This window comes from Hylobates moloch, unplaced genomic scaffold (assembly GCF_009828535.3).
Source record: "Hylobates moloch isolate HMO894 unplaced genomic scaffold, HMol_V3 SCAFFOLD_5, whole genome shotgun sequence".
NCBI classification, from domain to species: domain Eukaryota; kingdom Metazoa; phylum Chordata; class Mammalia; order Primates; family Hylobatidae; genus Hylobates; species Hylobates moloch.
This window is the reverse complement of record NW_026652280.1, coordinates 76,132,866-76,153,150: the sequence shown is the minus strand read 5'-3', so window position 1 is coordinate 76,153,150 and position 20,285 is coordinate 76,132,866. Positions and strand designations below refer to the sequence as shown.

The 20,285-nt window shown below is 48.9% G+C and overlaps 1 protein-coding gene across 5 annotated transcripts in view; it reads right to left on the bottom strand.

Moving 5' to 3' along the window:
* Positions 1 to 20,285, bottom strand: part of P2RX3 (purinergic receptor P2X 3) — a 34,293-nt gene that overhangs the window by 8,171 nt on the left and 5,837 nt on the right. For all 5 annotated transcript variants that reach the window (XM_032152902.1, XM_058438698.1, XM_058438697.1 and 2 more), the window contains exons 2-8: positions 17,802 to 17,937; positions 17,294 to 17,365; positions 16,996 to 17,059; positions 16,207 to 16,300; positions 15,766 to 15,843; positions 14,563 to 14,704; positions 13,632 to 13,768 (exon numbers count right to left, since the gene is read on the bottom strand). In XM_032152902.1, the coding sequence (XP_032008793.1) occupies positions 13,632 to 13,768; positions 14,563 to 14,704; positions 15,766 to 15,843; positions 16,207 to 16,300; positions 16,996 to 17,059; positions 17,294 to 17,365; positions 17,802 to 17,937 (723 nt within the window). The remainder of the gene's footprint in view (positions 1 to 13,631; positions 13,769 to 14,562; positions 14,705 to 15,765; positions 15,844 to 16,206; positions 16,301 to 16,995; positions 17,060 to 17,293; positions 17,366 to 17,801; positions 17,938 to 20,285) is intronic.

The window sequence follows — 20,285 nt, the reverse complement described above, 5'->3', positions numbered from 1 at the left end:
AGACCATCACTGTCTCCATGCCCACTGTTTATAGAGCACCAACAATATAGGCAGTTCCTTAATATAAGCATCTCCACTAATCTCATGAAGACTATACTGTTGTTGACCCATTGTACAGATGAGGAGACAGGTGAGAAGATAACTTGCCAGAGCTGGGATTCTAATCCATACTGATATCTCTAAAGTTCATGCTCATGCCCCTTGAACCGTCCTGCCTCTGAGCTCTCGGAGGCTGTTAAGCATAACGCAGCCCTTGTGCAAGATCTCAAAGCCTTCTAAATACTGTGTTCTGTCTCACATCACTAGAGAATTTAAGGCCTTTGTCTCAGAGATGTGGCTCCTCATGTCCATGGGTAGTGGGCAGGGGTGAGAGGATGGATCACAGAGGTTTGGGGCAGGGCAGAGGCTGGGCCTGTGATCCTGAAATCTTTACTGCTGGCCAAAGGCTGCAACCATGAAAACGGCTCTGACGGTGACATCAACTTGGAGAACAAAAAGTCGTATCCTGGGCACTGCCGTTCAAAGTGAGGGCTGGCTAAATTTATCCTGGAAAGGAATGTGAAGGGAACAGGGAGAAAAATCAAAGCAGACTTGGTTTTTCTCCAGCACCTGCCTTCCAAGAGGCAATAAGCATGGTAAGATCATTATCTCACCAACCACCCACCCTCTGAAGAGGGTTGGCAGGGACTGGTTCTCTTCCCGGGTGGAGGGAGAAGGAACAGAGCTCAGGGAGTGTGGGCCCAGGCTGCAGACAGGGAGGGTAACCCAGAACTCCCAGCTTCTGCACTATCCTGTGGCCGATGGGGATCACAGAATCTGCCCACCCCTGTGACAGAGATGGCTCACTGGTCACCAGGGTCTGGTTATCTCCTCTCTTTGCAGATGATTAGACCACATTTCCCAGTCTCCTGCATTTAGCTGGAGCCCCATGACCAGTTTTTGCCGATGAAATGTGAATGGCCGTGAGGTTTGTTACCTCTGGACTGAGGTGGTTTAGAGCAGTGTACCTTCTACGTCTTCCCTTTCCTCACCTGATGGCCAGTTGCTCAGGAGTCAGGAAAGGACTCTGAGGCTCTAGAGAGACTGAGTCAAGATGGCAGGAGCCTAGATCCCTGAATGACTGCATGGAGCTCCCCACCCCCGCTGGCCCACAGTGCACTGTGCCATAGGCAAGAAATCAGCCTTCACGTTAAGCCACTGAAATGAGGGGTTTGTTTGTTATAGCAACTAGCAATACTAACCCTGTTACAAACTCCCAGAATTTCACGGCTGAGAGATGTAATTTGCCAAGGGACAAAGAGCTGAAGTTGGGGAGTTACTCAGGATTAGACAGAGGGCACAGTCCCATGTTGCTATATCCCAGGAGTAAACCCTCTAAGGAGGCCCTAGAGGATCTGGGTATGGTGCTATGGCTGTTGTGAATTAGCTTCTTGATCTTGGGAAAGTCATTCGACTTCTCTGAGCTTTTTACTTCAACTGAAAAATTGGAGGAAAAAGAGCTCTGAGGAGGATGAGTTGAGAGAGTGTCCATATATAGCCAGTGCTTAAAACACATCCCTGTCTTATCCTAGCATAAAGATAAAATGAAACAATATCTCCATTTACTTTAATCATTACGCTCTCCTGGCTCCTGTAGATAATGATATTAGTAATAATAACAGCCAACATCTACTGAGTACTCCTCTGTGACCCGACACTGTGCTAAGTGCTTATGCTTATTAGCTCATTTAATGCTCACAACCACCCCATTGCATTTAAGTACTGTTGCCATTCCCGTGTCACAGCTGAGGAATCAAGATCAGAGAGGTGAAGCAACTTGTCTAAGGTCACAAAACCAACAGTGAGTGAAGCTGGGATTCAAACCCAGGCAGTCCAGCTGTCGGACCCACACTCTTAGCCAGCATTCTATACTGTTCTTTTGTTACTTTATTTCTGTTGGGTCATAACTAATTTCATTCTCCAGCTGGGGCATCTTTTTGCATTTGCTAGGTGGGTCTCCATACCCAGAGTCACTGGCTGGGAGCAGAATAGGAAGCCTGGGGGGCCATGCAGTGTCAGGACAGAAGGACCCTGCAGCCTCCTCATCTAAAAAGGGGAATGGCTCAGCTACATACACCATGCCCAAGCCTTGATTTCCCCCAAGTCCTCTGGTTCTTACCAGATCACTTTTGTTTTTTTGGTTAGGATTGGGGTTGGTGAAAATGACAGGACCATTCGATACCTTGGCCCCTCCCGACCTGGCCCAGTCCACCTGCCTTATCTGCAGGCTCTTCTCCCTGCCACATACTCAAGTTCCAGCCACACCAGACTACCTGCCTTCCTGCATTTCCTGAACACATCCCACAGACACAGACATCTATGCTTTTGCCCATGCTGTTCCTCTCGCCTCCCTTTTCCACCTTGCAGACTCCTATTCATCCATTAGGGCCCAGCTCAGATGGCCTCTCGTTCTTTCAGCATTCAACAAATATTTGGAGCACACCTGCTCTGTGCCAGATACTGTTCCAGGTATTGCTGATACCTTGCCAAGCTCTGCTGTCATGAGAAGGAGAGAAATACTAATTAACCACACAAGCCCATAAGTAGTTAAATTGGACATAAGGAAGGGCTGGGAAGGAGAGGAGTGCCATTCTATGAGCACGGTTAGATGTCTAACCTAGGATGGGGGTTAGGCAAGGCTTCATGTGCAAGTGACCCTGAAACCAGAAATACCATTTAACCCAGCAATCCCATTACTGGGTATATACCCAAAGGAATATAAATCATTCTATTATAAAGATACATGCATGCATATTTATTGCAGCACTGTTCACAATAGCAAACACACGGAATCAACCCAAATGCCCATCAATGATAGACTGGATAAAGAAAATGTGGTATATATACACCATGGAATACTATGTAGCCATGAAAAGGAATGAGATCATGATCTTTGCAGGGACATGGATGAAGCTGGAAGCCATCATCCTCAGCAAACTAACACAAGAACAGAAAACCAAACATTGCATGTTATCATTCATAAGTGGGAGCTGAACAATGAGAACACATGGACACAGGGAGGGGAACAACACACACTGGGTCCTGTTGGGGGTGCAGGGGGAGGGAGAGCCTCAGGATAAATAGCTAATGCATGCACGGCTTAATACCTAAGTGATGGGTTTATCGTGCGGCAAACTACCACAGCACACGTTTACCTATGTAACAAACCTGCACGTCCTGCACATGTATCCCAGAATTTAAACTTAAAAAAAAAGAAAGTGACCCTCAAGCTGGGGCTTGAAGGATGGAGAGTTAAAAGGGCAAGGAGGCCAGAGGTGGGGGCCGCTTTCCTGGCTGGGGGAACTGCAGACCCTCTCATGGGAAAGAACGTGGTGTTTCTGAAGCAGCTGGAAGAGGGTTGGTGGGCTGCTGGGTAGAGGCAGATGGAAGTGGCAGCAGCTGGGTCCACATGCCCCAGCTGGCAGCCAATTGTGTGTAACTCTTCCCAATTCCACGTTTAGTGACTTCACCCTGGTAGCTTGAAATTGACCATCCCGGAGTATTTACCTCACAGAAATCTAGCCAATGCTACAAACCAGGGGCATGAGCTGAGGTTGGGACATCCCCCAGGGCTGCCTTTTCTCTCCCCATTAGGATTCAGGCCTCTACTACAGTATCTGCCACACCAGACTATAGCTAATAATTTTGACTATGGACTATGAGCCATATCTCACTGTTTTTCTTTTTTTTTTTTTGAGACAGAGTCTTGCTCTGTCACCAGGCTGGAGTACACAGTGGAGCGATCTCAGCTCACTGCATCCTCCGCCTGCTGCTCCTGCCTCAGCCTTCCAAGTAGCTGGGATTACAGGTGTGTGCCACCATGCCCAGCTAACTTTTTGTATTTATTTTTAGTAGAGACAGGGTCTTACCATGTTGGCCAGGATGGTCTCCATCTCCTGACCTTGTCATCCGCTCACCTCGGCCTCCCAAAGTGCTGGGATTACAGGCATGAGCCACCGCACCTGGCCTCTTATCTGACTGTTTCTGTTTGCCCAAAGGCCTAAGGCCCACAGTAGGGGGTTGAGTAAATGCTTGCTAGAAGAATAAATGAATTTCTGAGATTCTTGACATCTCAAAGATTGAGTTTAGCTAGGTTGTCCTCAGGGCTCCCTCCTGCTGCCACTGGTTTCTCCAAATGCTCCTGATTCTGCAGGTGGAGCTAGTATAAGGTGATAACAACAGGCTGCTTCTCTCTCCAGCAGAACACAGTTAGATTCGGCAGCTAGCTAGGTGGGAAAGTGGGTGCCACTGGTGGGAGCCAGCCTCTCGATAGGGGCAATGGGGGAAAGAGTAGGAAAATGTATGTGGGACAGTTACTCCTGCTAAGCACTAGGCTACAGGCTTCCACACCTGTTGTTTCATTTAGGCCCCACAACAGCTGAACGAGGTAGCTGGCGGCTTACGCACTTTGAAATGAGATAGTCCTGGGCCTGAATCCCAGCTGTGCCACCTAGTTTATATGACCTGGGGCGAATTACTTCTCTGAGTCTGTTTTTCCATCTGTAAAATGGAGATGAGAGCAGTGGCTGTAGGGTTGCCTAGAGGATTAAATGACTACGGAATGTGAAGGCTGAGCACAGTACCTAGCACACAGCTTTCTCTTAATATTGTGTACTGGTCATCAGGCAACATGCCTGATTTTACAGGCTGGGGAAAGGCACAGACATGCTCCACAGGCTACTCTGCCTGCAAGGGGCACAGCTGGGATCTGAAATCTGGCTGCCTGACTCCAAAGCCCTTGCCTACCCCTACTGCCTCCCTAAGAGAGGAGCCAAAAGGAGTTCATTGCAGCCTCAGTGGGCAGGGAGCTTGCTAAGCTGGTGTCTGTGAAAACACCTCAGCTGTGGAGAAAGCATAGCATGGCTGTGACTGCGATGATGCCGTAGGCATCAGAGCAAAGAACAGAGCCCGGACAGCTGCCAGCGCTGAGCTGGAAAAGGGGAAAGCAGCTCCAGAGGCACAGGCAGGGCTGGAGTTGTCAGGGTCGGGGGCTCCTCTGACAGGCGTGGCTGGAAGGGCCACTGGAGCCCAGACACTCGAAGGGAAGCAGGGATGGTTATCTGGTGGACCAGAGACTCTGCACTTGCCCCGGGAGCCAGCCTCTGGTCTGGGGAGCCCTGCAGGTGGACCTCTGCAGCCCACATTCCCTGGCTTCCTCCCCCCTGGTTTCTGGGGAATTTGGTCAATGGGAGGCACTGGCAGGGGACCCGAGGGTGGGAAGGAGGGGATGGGGTATGTATCCGCTCACCGCTTCCCTGCTCTGCCTTGATTTTGCCTGTGGCTGTGTCACTTTGACTGCTGCTCCTGTCAGGCACCCCAGCTCAAAACCAGGCTCCTATTCCTCCCGCGGGGGCGGCAGGTCTATAGTGGTGACGGCTTCCTGCTTTGTTCATTCCTGAGCGCCTCGACTCCCATGCTGGTTCCTGTTGTGTAAATTTCTTCACAAACCCCAGCTGAATGTGCTTTCCCTCCCGGGCCTTCACTGAGACACCCCTAGCTGTGACCAGACAGGACACCTCTAACACAGGACTCAATCAAATGATTCTGAGGCCCAATAGTGCTGGGATGTTGTGCGTGTGAGTGTGTGTGTGTGAGAGTGCGCGCGCTCCCTTGTGGCATTACCAGCAAGAGATAAAGAATGAGTAAGTACAAATGTCAATTACCATAATAAATCATTTGTCAGATGCGCTTCTGCAGGGCAGGGCTGGAGCTCCATTCCAATGTGATTGTGATAGGTCTATAAATAATAGTGCATGCTTCAGCAGCCCAAATTTCCACAGCCCTTCCTCAGACACCTACACATGTTGATTCACACTTTTACAGCTTGAAGGAGCCTAAAAGGTCATCATCTTTAACTAGCCCATTTTACAGAGGAGGAAACTGAGGCCCACAGAGGCAATGAGATGTGCTTAACATCACATCCAGCATTTACAGCAAGGCCTGAACTGTAGCCCACATCCTTCTGCTTTACCTCTGCTTCATCTTGACTATCCTTGGCTTGCCCCTGCACAACATATATATATATATTCTTTTGTATGAGCATTTTTTGTTATTTGGATTCAAGTTTATCATCACTATATTAAAACTTGCTTGATTCTAGGAACTGGTCTTGTTCATCTCTGTATTCGCCACAAAGCCCAGCATGTGATATAATCTGGAAGTTGAAAGAGACCTTCAAAGTTCTCCCTACATTGTCTACAAAGGGTTTCCCTGCCGATGCCTGAATACATTCAGTGCAAGGAAACTCACTACCTGTAGGAGCAGCCCAAATTTAGCTTTGGATAGCTCTAACTGTTAGAAGTACTTCCCCATGCTGAGCTGACATTTGCAGTAGTCAGCAGTCAATAAACGTTTGCTGAATGGAGAAGGGTTTTTTATCATGATGTACAAATCCCTTGGAAGCTCTCAGACATCTGTTTAGAAATGATCCATCCTCTCATCGAGTGGTGGAAATTCCTTCTTAAAGCAGGGACACGTAACTGTTACAGCAGCAGGAAAAACAGCAACAAACTTGCCGGAGCCGGGTTTGACTTGCAAGGGAAAACTTGGGCCTGGAATTTGGGTTTCTAAGTGAAAGTGGTGGTGTTCTCAGCAAAGCTTTGCCTGGTGGGAAGTAATTTTGCCAGCTGAAATACACTTTTACAGTTGATTTCATACTGATAGGAAAATATCTCCTGGCAGACTCTTTGCTTCAGGGTGGGGCAACATCCTTAGAACAGGCTGGAACTCTTCTCCTTAGAGAAGGGCCCAAAGCCATACTTATTTATTCATATTCCAGGCACCAAATCAACCTCAAAGGCAGACATTAAAAAAATGCTTCTTGTTGATCTTTTAAAAATGCATTACTATTAATTTATCTTTAATTAATAAGGTAGGGAAAGATCAATGGACCTGGAGCCAGAAGATGTACCTGAGAGCCAGGTTACTCGCTGTCTGCTCCTGTGATCTTTTTGGCCTCGGTTTCCTCATCTGTAGAATGGGCGTTACCATACTGGTCCTACTCGTGGTTGCAAGCACAGGTTCTGGAGCCAGGCTGCTAGGGTTTGAATTCTGGCTCCAGCAGTAGGAGCTGTGTGGCCTTGGGCAGGTAGATGAAACCCCTGAGCTCAGGTATCCAGTTCTAAAATGTTCTCTTGAGCTGTTATATCTTTTTTTATTTTTTTTTGACAGAGTCTCACTCTGTCGCCCAGGCTGGAGTGCAGTGGTGAGATCTCAGCTCACTACAACCTCCGTCTCTGGGTTCAAGCGATTCTCCTGCCTCAGCCTACTGAGTAGCTGGGATTACAGGTGCTCGCCACCACACCTGGCTAATTTTTTTTTTTTTTTAATTTTTAATAAAGACAGGGTTTCACTATGTTGGCCAGGACGGTCTCGAACTCCTGAACTCGTGATCCGCCCACCTCGGCCTCCCAAAGTGCTGGGATTATTACAGGTGTGAGCCACCACACCTGGCTCTAAAATGTTCCCTCTTCAGGGTCAACAAGATAATCACACAGAGTACCTGCTAATTCTCTGGCTCACTGGTAAGTGTTCAATGAGTGTCAGCTAATATTTTCTATGAATAATACTGGTTGCTGTGAGAATAGGATAGACATGAACATGATAAAGGGCTATCTAAATCCAGGATCACTCTAATTGCATCACTTCCACTGAAACCTAAAAAAGATGAAGAAGAAAATGGATTATAGAGAATTTGAGCAAGTATATTTCCCATGGAAGAGGGCCTTCAAGTGTTTCTGTGGAAATGACGGTGCTGGCTGCTTATAACACATATTCTATGGCTTTTGGAAAGAGAAAAATCCAGATTGTAGAGAGAATGATCAAAGCCAAGGGCGCACTTCGATTCTGTCTCTGTCAATTGGCCTAAGATCTTGCTGATCCACACGTTTCTGCCTGGAAGCAGGACAGGCGCCAAATCTCCGAGCTTCATGAAAGCTGCTGTGGGTGCATTTCCAACATGAAACGATCACTAGAAACACCTACCACACCAGGAACATCTAGCAGCTGAACAAGTGTTTTTTTGTCCCAGACACCAAAAGAGGAAATCCAAAACTGCGTTGCCTTTTAGTAGCAAAGCTGTCTTAGGAACTCTCAGAGGAGAAACAAGAAATCAGGCATTTTGAAATGCACTGTTTCAATTCTCTCCCGTCAATCACACCAGCCATCACTACCAGGTATATCTCTCAGAGCTATTTTTTTTTTTCCTTTTTTGCAAGCCATGTGATGGCGCAAGGTATGCCGGAAGCAATGGATATAGATCAAATTCCTGGGTTTGAGTCCTGATGTGCCTCTTAATTAGGCTGTATCATCTCAGGCAAGTTTTGAAATCTTTCTGAGCCTACCTTGGGGGGTGGGGGAAGATGGTGAGCTGTGAATCCTGTCAAAAATAGGTGTGAAAGGGCTTTGCAAACTTAACTCTAGGGCTCTTAATCTGAGGTGCAGGGATAGGCTTTCATTTATTATTTATTTTTTAGAATTTTTAATCTTATTTTTGTAAAGAAGGAGTGTTGCTATTGCTGCCCAGGCTGGTCTTGAACTCCTGGCTTCAAGGGATTCTCCCGCCTCAGCCTCCCAAAGTGCTGGGATTACAGGCAGGAGCCTCCACACCTGGCTATGGGATAGGCTTTTAGAGGGCCTCAAAGTCTTGGAATTTTATGCTGCATAAGTATAAATGCATAGAATAAGAACTGGAAGGAAACTCATTAAACTGTCCCAGTTGTTAACTCCCTGCAAAGGGTGCAGGCCTGGGGGAATGAAAGGGACTTCCCATGTCATTACTCTGTATATATCAGTATTGGTTGGATTTATTGCTCTGAGAATGTATTTATATCTTATTTGTAGAAATGAAATAACCTGGCTAGGCGTGGTAGCTCACGCCTATAATCCCAGCACTTTGGGAGACCAATGTGGGTGGATTACTTGAAGTCAGGAGTTCGAGACCAGCCTGGCCAACATGGTGAAATCCTGTCTCTACTAAAAATACAAAAATTAGCTGGGCGTGGTGGTGGGCACCTGTAATCCCAGCTACTGGGGAGGCTGAGGCAGGGGAATTGCATCAACCCGGGAGGTAGAAGTTGCAGTGAGCCGAGACTGCACTACTGCATTCCAGCCTGGGCAACAGAGCAGAACTCTGTCTCAAAAAAAAAAAAAAAAAAAAAAAAAAAAGAAATAAAATATCCTTTAAGAAGAGAACTTGCCTGCGAATTTGCTCATGTCTATGAATACGTGAGTCTTCCTTGGACAATGGTCCCCACTTTCAGTGGGGGCATAAAGCAGTTAGAGACCTCTGAAAGTTAAGGAAGGGCTGTGATTTCACAGATGTAAGTTGTCAGGACTTGTCCCGGACATCTCTGCAGGTGCCCCTCGGGTCCACGCTCTTCCCTTCCTCGCCCTGCCCTGGCTGCCTCAGTGGGCCGCTTTGCCTCAGCTCTGGCTTCTGGCGGGGATCTCCTGAGTCACAGCCACATGTCAGGTTGTCCTCTGCTCACAGCTCTGTCCGTCTCCATGTTCCTGTCACTGCTTCCTCTCCTCGCCTCTTCAGACCTGGGTGGTAACCAGTGTCCTGTTTCTGGCCCTGGCACTGCACTATCTGTGTGGTTTCCGTACACCCTGCCCACACCTTTGAAACAGTCCCTTTATTAAACTCTCCTCAGATTACCCAGTTAGAATGTGCCATCTGTTTCCTGCGGGGACCCTGACGGATACAGTATTTTTAATCTGTCATTGCACCATCAATGCCTATACACTCACGCATACACACACACACTGACACACTCACTCTCAGCCTCACACATTCACCCACTAACAAATACACCCACTCTCACGAACTTGCATGTGCACACACACTCACACACACACAACATCACCTGCTCCCAGGACTTTGGGAAATATAGTACTCTTGTTAAAATCCTGCTCCTGTGAATTGAGGGTCTACCTGGGCCACAGAAACCTTGCCAACAGAGAAGACAGCCTCCTGAAGAACTGCAGGGCTCTGCTGAGGGCGCCTTTCACTTGTGCAGCACTGAACTGGTGACTCTCAACAGTTCTTATTTTTAGAAATTGCTGCACTTTGTCTGCTAGAAATCCAGATGACCCCACCAACTGCAATCTCAGTGTGCTTGGAAAGAGGCTTCATAAAAATACTAAGTTAAAGCGGCCCACGGAGTCTTTAGCCACGCAGAACAGACCAAGGAGTAAAAATAAAATCTCTCCACTAAATTTCAGGTAGGGGAAGAACAGAATCTTTAGGGGATCACAAAAATAAAGATTAACTTGCATGGATAGCACCAAGTACACTGGAGAGGAATTGAAGGGAGACATATTTTGGCTCAATTTGAGGTCACCTTTCCAATGACTGGAGCAGGCCAATTTGCTTGCCATGGATATCAGATATCCCCCAGTGTCAGGGTGATTACATGGGCCCTCTGTAAACTCTTTTAAATCACAAGGGTCACATTAGGAGTTGAGATCCAATGACCTCTGAGGCTACACTAAGATGCCCCCTTTGGAACTTCCGCTTCCTCATCTGCAAAGTGACCGCCTTACTCTGGGTGACTGCAAGGGAACTTCAACAGCTATAAATTCTCAAAATCTCTGATTCTGCAGGCAAAGAGCTACAAAAAGTAGGGGCGGGGGGGAGTGACATTTGGAAGGGAGCTGCGAATGTAATTAGTGATGGAAATGTGAATCTCTAGCTGCCTCTGGATGTCTTAGTTAGCGGATTCAAGCAAGGCCGAATCTTGGCTGAATAATTCCATTCCCTCCAGAGCAAACGGCAACAGTAGGGGTGTTGAAAAATCTGCCTCTGTTGGAGGGAGCGGCAAATGAATTTGTTTGGGAGACAAAAGGCCAGGCTATGAATTGTGCTGCCTGCATCTGCTAGTCTTTAAATCTCCCTGGAACTTAGATTCTTTGTTTTTAAGCAGGGATGAAAGTATCAACCACATAGGCATGCTTTTTTTTTTCTTCTGAGGATTAACAAGTACAAATGTCCCTAATCTTCCTGGCTGGGGTTGAGATCATCCAAAGAAATATGTTTTGAATCCAGGCTCCCCCTCTTGCTTGCTTTGTGACTTTGAGAACGTTATTTGACAGTGAGACTCCATCTTCTCCTCTGTAAAGTTGGGGGGGATATTGCAGCATCTACTTTGTTGGGCGGGCAAGGAGCGCTGAGCTGAAGCACACAAAACGTTTTGCACACAGGGTGACTAGTACGGTTTCTACTGATAAGTAGCTTGGTGATATGCTAAAAAAGAGAGTAAATTTTACCATATCATAGAAAGTGCACTGTGCCCTGCACTGAACCTGGCTTTGTGACCCTTTCTCTCTTATTCCAGCATTCAGAAAGATGGCTTTGCAGCCTCCCACACGTGGGCTCTTAGCTTAGCCTTGGGTGCCAGTAGTTTGAGGGTTGCATGAGGGTGGTGGGTGGGCACCCAGGTGAAGGGATGGGAAGGGGCTTGGGCAGAACCCTCTGCTTGCCACGGATATCAGATATTCCCCAGTGTCAGGCTATTACTTGGGCCCTCTGGAAACTTTTAAATCACAAGGGTCAAACTAAGCAGCTGTGCTTCCTTCTTCTCTGGCCTGGGGGGCTTTGTTGGGGGAGTCACTTATCTGAGATCCTAAGAGGGAGTGGTTTCTCTTAGGCCTCTGGGAATTATGCAGGCAGGATCTTTGGAGACACTCTGTCCTGCCTCCCCAAATACCCTCCAAGCTTATTTAGGACCAGGTCTATCTCACATCCTTCTGTGCTCAGGTGGGGAGCGAGGGAAGGCAGCCACAGTGCAATGAATTGGAGATAAAGAACTTCAGACCAATTCTTCTTTAGATGAGAGATGCTGTTCTAAAACTGTATGATATCAGTAGTTGGGGGTCTTTATAATATTCACATTCTTCATAAGCTTTCCTGCCAAATGAGTTATTTGGAGGATTAAAGAATTCCCAATGGCCAAAGGGAGGTTATGAAGATGAAAACTTGCATTTTAGATCATGAGAATTTTATTAATAGTTACTATTTTAAGCCACCATACAAATATCCTTTGTATTGATCTCAGTGTGATATACCAACTGAATAAATATGCCAATTTCTGCCAGTGAGCCGAACAGTATTTTTAACCTACTTTAAAATATGTGTTGTTTCCTATGGTTTTTTTAAAGTTTGGAGTTGATTATGAAAGTACTTTCAATTTTTAAAGATTCTTCTTTCCAGAGAATACACATGTATATTTTAAACTATTAAATATAAAGCTTAATGGGGTGGGTGATTATTTTTTTAAGTTATAAATTAACATTTTAAAAAAGGTGAAATGATTATTTTTGGCTTGTGTATGCCATTGTATCAGAGACTACCACCTCAACAAAGGAAATTTGAGTAACATTTATTTGACTATATTCAAATATATATTCTTATGTTCAAATGTAAATGAAATATATTCTTTTGTGTTTTTTTCCCCTGGTCACTGCCTATTTGGTCTATTTAAGCTGTTTAGTGTATAATGCTGTGTACTTAAACAGGGCCCTGCCAGAAACTTCAGGATCTTCAAAAATTGGGGGAAATCCACAATGTATACATGTATCAAAACATCACATTGTATCCTATATATATATATACAATTGTTATTTATCAATTAAAAAGAAAACAAAACCTTTAATAAGTAGTGTTGACCTTGTAGCCTACACTTTAAGAACTGCTTACCTAAGATAACTGAGTATGGTCCTTAGCATGTAGTAGATAATTGGTACATGTTTAATGGATGAATCAATAAATGAATGATTCAGAAAAAAACAAAGACAGAAACAAAACAGAAAGCTGAAGCTTTTCACACACTGGTTAACCGAATCCTGAAGATCACAGCGGTACTATCACAATTTCATAGGTGGGGAAATCAGGATGGGAGAAGACCAATGGCTTGTTCAAGCACTTTCAGTTGCTTCCAAACAGTTTGTCCTCTGATTCCTCTCTCCCTTTCTTCAAAATGGAAAAACAAAACAAAACAAAACAAAACCCGAAAAGATCCCTGAAGTCTCAAAGCCATTGGGATGATATTTAAAGACTGGTCTGAGTTCTCGTTTGGAGAGGCATTGAAGAACCACTGACAATTATAATTGCTACTGGTGACACACGTTTGTGGACAGAAATGCAAAGTTGCCATCTTGTAAAATGTAAAATGATACCAGTTATCACCCTTACTTTGTAGAGCGAGAAACCTTAGAAAATTCAGGCCCAGGGCAGGCAATGGGCCTATCTGGAAGTCACTTAAGCACGTTACAGTTTCAGGCCAGCGTTAGGAACAGGCAAAGAATCGCAGAACCCCAACATTTCCAGAGACCTTGGCCCTCTCTTCTAACTACTGACCTGCAGCAGGAATCCTTGGCGTGTTCCCCTTCAGTGATAAGGAGACACTGTCTCCCAGGACAACCAGCTAGATCCTAATGGCTATTAGAGAGTCCTTCCTGATTTGAAATGAAACCTGAGGTGGGACTTGGGGCCAGGGGTGGATGGATGGATGTGGGATCTTGTAACCCCAATAAACATTGCTGTTAACAGCCCGCACTTTCTTCTCCTGATGTCCCAGGAGACAGGGAATTACCTGAAGTTGTAGCCTGGGGACACGCTGCTCTTCTCAGAAACGCTGTCGAGCCGGGTGAAGGAGTATTTGGGGATGCACTGGTCCCAGGCCTTGTCCAAGTCGCACACCCAGCCGATCTTAATGCCCAGAACTCCCCCCTGAAGAAACGGGCCGGGTATGAGCTTTCCCCTCGCCCTCTGACTCCCTGCACTGGGCCAGGGTGGGGTTGGGGTGGAGGTCGTGACAAATGATTTCCTCCCATCCTCCAGGTGGGAGACGGAGGCAGGGAGAACGGAAAGTGATGTGTCATATGCCGCTCATTAAAGAAGTGCTGTGGTGGCCGGGAGCGGTGGCTCACGCCTGTAATCCCAGCACTTTGGGAGGCCGAGGCGGGCGGATCACGAGGTCAGGAGATCGAGACCATCCTGGCTAACACGGTGAACCCCCTGACTCTACTAAAAATACCAAAAATTAGCCAGGTGTGGTCCCAGTTACTCGGGAGGCTGAGGCAGGAGAATGGCGTGAACCTGGGAGGCGGAGGTTGCAGTGAGCCGAAATCGCGCCATGCACTCTAGCCTGGGCGACAGATCCTAATTTTGGGATCTTCAGTCCTTTAGCTACAATGCAGGAGAAAGTGGCCACAGGTCTACTTTCCCATCGTTTGGGGCTTACTACAGATCTAAGGTCTCTCCCTGAGGTGAAGTGTGAAGATGGGAGTGAGAAACTGAGGCTTCAGAAAGGTGGGCTCGGCCAGGGCCGGGGGGCAAGACCGCTCTGCGCGGGGAGAGCAGAAAGGATTCAGGCACAAAGCCAGTGGCAGGCCTGGGATGCTTCCACCAGGTGGCGCTGTCTCGCGGAGGCTCCTGGCCAGTGCCGGCCAAAGGGCCCTGAAATCTGGGTAAGGGCTGAAGTTGGGGAGTTTGGGGTCGCGGAAGAGTGGCTAGGTCCTCACCGTGCGCGCCAGTTTGGCAAAATCCTGCCCCGCAAACTTGACCACGTCCCCTACCCGCAAGATGGGGCAGAAAGGGTCCTTGTCCGGGTGGAAGCGGCAGGTCTTCATGTCCCTGGCTGTCAGGTTGGGAAGGAGGTTTCCCCTGGGGAGGAGCAGAGAGAGAGGTCAGCCCAGGGTTCATGGGAAGATCGGCTTGTGCAATCTCTCCCCGCCTTCCGGAGCCTCAGGGCCCTCCACGCCTAGGGGGGATCTGAGCCCTCAGCCTTCATCTAGACCTCGCCATCTCCCTTCCCTCTTTCCTTTCCCTGCATCTTTCTGGTGCCCCATCACCCCCTTCCCTGTATCAGGGTGATGTATGTCGGTGACTAATCTCCAGCTGCCAGGCTGGGAGTTCGGGAGGGCAGGAATCATTCCTGGTTACTCTGTGTATTTTTTTTTTTTTTGCGGAGTCTCGGTCTGTTGCCCAGGCTGGAGCGTGGTGGCTGATCTCAGTTCACTGCAGCCTCTGCCTCCCGGGTTCAAGTGATTCTCCTGCCTCAGTCTCCCAAGTAGCTGGGATTACAGGGGTGCGCCATGGCGCCTGGCTAATTTTTTTTTTTTGTATTTTTTGTAGAGATGGGGTTTCACCATGTTCGCCAGGCTGGTATCAAACTCCTGACTTCGTGATCCACCCATCTCGGCCTCCCAAAGTGCAGGGATTACAGGCGTTTGCCACTGCGCCTGGCCTGGTGCACTTCTGTAGTGACTGGCATTGCCCTCTGCACATGGCCAATGCCCACCGAGTAGCTGTGGAATGAATAAGTCAATGAATGGGGGCTGAACTGACTAAGAGAAAAGGGATTTCCACACATGGGCTAGATGTGGGGAAAAAGAAATGGGACGAGACCGAAAGGGTTTCAACCGTTGAAGGCATCCTCGACCCAGGACTAGGCCTAAGTTGTCCCTCTCCTACCCCAAGCAAAACTCCTGTTTGGGTCTGAGCCCCAAGGCGGGGAGGCTGGCAGAGAAACTGACCCCAAATTTCACCTGATCCTCAGTGGCCAAGGCCCGCTGGGAGATTGGGAATGGAAGCCCCAGGGAGATGGGTCAGCAGAGCAAAAGTGGGAAGAACTGTGGCGAGGGGGCATCTCCACTTCCCTGAAAACAGGTTGGCAGGGCTGGGGGCGCCTGCATCTTGGCTTTAGGGAAGAAGTGGGGACTTACTTCTCAAAGTTGAAGAGGGGGAAACGGATGCTGTTCTTGATGAAAATAGTGAAGTTCTCAGCTTCCATCATGATGGGCCTGTGGGTGAGCACAGGAGGCCTTAGCTTTCCAGGAAGAAGAGGAGGAAATGAAGGCTTTCACCCCAGGGCGACCTTTCCTGGGGGGTGCCTCCAAAAGGAGACCTCTTATAGATAAAGGGTACTTTGAGAGCGGACCATAGGAAGGGGCTGTCTGTGCCTGAGCGTCAGAGCGGGAGGAGGAGGCAGGTGGGTGGGCTGGGGAAGATGATACCCTGGGCCTGAGGTCACCTCCCACACCAGGAAGGGTCAACACCAGAGAGAGCCACAGACCCTCCTCAAGCTCAGAGACACACGGCTCCCACATGGGCAAAGGGAAGCTGAGGTGGGGGCCTGTCTCCTCCCATCTGGCTTGGAGCCTTACGTTTCCACCGTGTCCACTTCCGTGGGGCACCAGCCCTGGATCTCACAGGTCCGGAGCACAGAGCTGTAGTTCACGCAGCGGCCAGTGAGGATCCCTAAAGTGAGAGCCACAGCTGCTGGGTGGCTGCCTGCCCTTTGCTCCTCTCCCTTCCCTTCCTCCCTCTTCCCTTCCTTCGCCCCATCAGGGACCCTGGCAAGTGGGGGAAAAGAACCGTCAGGGAAAAGGGATCTGACTTCTCTACTGCTGCTTCTCCTGAGCCCCAGACCCAGCCAAAGGGAGGTGACAGCCTTCCTTTCATGTACTCCGAGCCCCAGCAACCCTGAGGACCCCTCTTCTTCTTGCTCTTCCTTCCTTGCTTCTGAGTCTGTGCTGCAGCTGTTCCTTCTGTCTGGAATGCACTTTTTGAAGCCCCCTCTGTCCTGCCAAATCCTATTCATCTTCAGGGACCATCCCAAATGTCACCGCCTCGAGGAAACCTTTGGGTACCGCCTACCCAGAAGCAATCTCTCCCCCTCCCCCAGGCTCCACAGTCCTTTGTACCTCCTGGACAGCACATGCCACTTCAAGCACCCCTGTCTGTCACCACCATCCTAGACTGGGAACTCCTCTGGGGGCAGGGCCCATGCCACCTTTGTAGCACCCGCCGGGTGTGGCACCCAGGGAGCATCTGTAAATGCCAGCAGAATGACATGGAACAGGCTGGTTCCCACTCCCTCTCCAACGACGGGCTCTCCCCCATGGGTCCCACTAACACTTGGGATTGTAGGGTGGGGAAGGGGCTGGACTCACCCCCGCCTGGGAAGCGCTCAGGCCCGCATTGGCTGTCTGATACACAGCGGTATTTCTCCTCACTCTGTGGGCAGACGGGTCACAGGTTGGTGAAGGACACTGTCCTGGCCTGGTGAGCCCCTCGGCTCCCACGACCTCCCCACAACCAGCAGCCTCAGGAGGGTGGAGGTCCCAGGTCCCAGCTGCAAGGCCAGACTTGGGGCCTCTGCTCATATCCCGCCCCTCCCTGCCACCACTCCCACTCCCACCAACATTTTCAGCCTTGACCTGCTTCACCCAACCTCTCTCCTCCCCTCACCTCTGGGCAGAATCCTTGCATCTGATTTTCAGTAACAATCATCTTGGTGATGATGACAAAGACCGAGGTGCCCTTGCGGGGAGAAGAAGGGAGAGAAAAACATCCAGCAGTCCCAAACTGTGAGACAGGGACTATAATTGATTATCCCCACTCTACAGATGAGGAAAGCGAGGCTTGTGTCTAGTGACTTGGCCAAGGTCACAGGGCTGGTGAGGGGCAGAGCTGGCTCTTTGCAGCCACCCACATGGCCCCCTTCCCCCGTGTGTGTGGTCCTTGATTGCATTACAAGTTGTGGCAGAGCCTGGAGAGGAACCCAGCTTTCCTGATGCCTCGCACCGCAGGCCCAAACTCCCGCACAGCACTCAGCTGCTGGGGGAGAGTTCCTCTGGATTAGTGACATCATGGATTCTAGTTTGGGAATTCCACTGGCACTCTTTGCTCGCTTTCTCCCTTCCAACCTGCCCAGCGTCTGGGCATCCACATGCCTCTCTGGGTAGGGGGACCGTACCTGAGGTGGCGTCACATAATCAGACACATCCATGACCCTGTTGGCGTAGAGTCCGGAGCCCTTCACCTTGGTTACCACCGAGGACTCAATGGCTGTGTCCCGTACCTGGTATGCCTTCTCGTGCAAGAAAACCCACCTGGAGCAGGAGAGCATAAATTAAGAGAAAGAGAGGAGTCCATAGACCCGGCAGACAGAAGGTGGGAGAGGACACCTTCCTGCCAACACTTGGCCATGCCTGGCAGGGTGTGCGGGTGGTTCCTTCTGGAGGTGTGAGACCTAGAGTGAGCCCTTGGTTGACTTAGAATAGCGTTTCTCCACCTTTTGTCCCATTACTGCCCCTCAGGTGCCTTTCTAGACATTTTCTCCCCTAGTGGTCCCCCCCTCCATGAAACTCTGATATCACAGATATCTGTTTATGTACTGTATGCAAATTTGTGCTTTATGAATAAAAAGAGTGAGAACCAATTTTCGCCTCCTCGGGGGCCATATGGCCCCATTGAGAATGCATGGCTCAAAGTCATTCCATGCTGCTGATGGGGGCCACTTCTCTGGCAGGCACCCAGGAGACAGAAGGACAGAGGATCCCAGGCCTCTGCTCCCGTGCATTCCAGCCTTGGCCCACGGCTGTACCCTAATGCCCAACACAAAGTAGCTCAGTAAACAAATCAATAAAGGTCCTTGGGAGCTGGGTGCTTGGCAGAATCTATCTGCCCAGGTGTCAGATGAGAACAGAGGAGGAAGTGGGGACAGCGGCTGAGCTTTTACCTGGTACGTAAAGGAGTTGGGTTGAAGGTGGGGGGCTGGGGGAAGAGGAGGAGTCTGATCTTATTCCTTGGATTGTGCTGCCACCCAGTGGTCATTTACCTGTACTGGCTCCTTCCTGCAGCTTTAAGCCATTATGGGACCACGTGGATGAGGCCTTCCCTTCTTCCATCCCTACCTTCCTTCTCAGACTTTCCCGGCCTTGAGCAAGAAGGGCCTGCAGATACTTACTGGCAACTTGTGCCTCTGCTTTCCTATAAAGTGCCTGCCTTTCCATTTGAAATCGCCAATCAGCCCTCAAGGCTGAAGTCCCCGCTCAGCCTCACTTAATCCCACACTTCCAGCCTTTGGCAAGATTGCCTTTGTTCCTGATGGCACACTGGGAGGTAAGATGCTGCCACCATCCCCATTCGACAGATGAGAAAACCTCATCAAATACGTTTAGAAAATGCCATGCAACCCTCCTCCCTCCCCGAGAAACATACAATGTAAACAAATAAATACATCTGTTACATTTTGTTAACCTCACTGTCTCTCAATCTTATTTGACCACAAAAGCCAGTCTTGGAGAAATACTGGTGACCTCTCACGGAACTGAGGAGCACACTTTTGGAAATGCTGGGTGAGGGCATTTTCTGCTTCTAACCGGGGTGGCACGAGGTTGGAAAACCACACCAGATGGAGGTGAGTGGAAGGAATTTGAGACTGTGTAGCCCAGAGAAGACAAAGCCGTAGGAGTTAGAGGCTGGGAAGCTGCAGAGGCAGGAGCTGGGCTGACCTGAGGATTCTATAAGGAGGTGGGTGAGGACTTCAATCCCAGAACTGGCTGCTGCGGGAAGTCACCACATGCGTGCCACACGTCTGGGAAGACTCCAGGACAGCGTGTTGCTCACCTGGCAGGTGTGCTGAGAGGAGGCCCCTTCCTCAGGTGGAGGTTGGACTGAATGATCTCTGGGGTCACCTACTGTTGGAACATGCAAAGAGCAGCAGCTCCCAGAACGTACCGGGGGTCCCAACCACTTATAGTTTGGACACCACAATCCTATTTACTGCAAACCCCAGCGGATATTTGCAAGTGGCTCTTTGTTCAGTTTTCAGTGAGAGGGTTTGGCGTTATCCCCATCATGGGTCTTCCTTTGCTCACTGGAATCTTTTTTTCTTTTTATTCTAATTTAAGTTTAAATTTTTGATAAATAAATACTATTTATTATTATTATTTGAGACAGGGTGTCACTCTGTTACCCAGGCACTGGCGCCATCTCGGCTCACTGCAACCTCTGCCTCCTGGGCTCAAGTGATTCTCGTGCCTCAGCCTCCTGAGTAGCTGGCACCACCACGCCTGGCTAACTTTTTTGTTTTTAGTAGAGACGGGGTTTTTCCATGTTGGCCAGGCTGGTCTCAAACTCCTGGCCTCAAGCGATCTGCCTGCCTTGGCCTCCCAAAGTGCTGGGATTACGGGTGGGATCCACCATGCCCAGCCTTATTTATTATTGTTAAGTAATAATTGTTATGTATTCATGGGGCACAGTGTGGGTGTTTTGATATGCCTGTGCCTCGTGGAATGATTATGTCATGCTAATGATCACATTTACTACCTCACATGTTTATCATTTTTTTGGTAGTATTTCTTGAATGATTTCTTGAGCAGGAGAGAAAGGGTGTAGTCACAGCACCGGCATATGGCTTTAAACCCGTTACCTGTTTTCCTATTGCTGCTTTAGA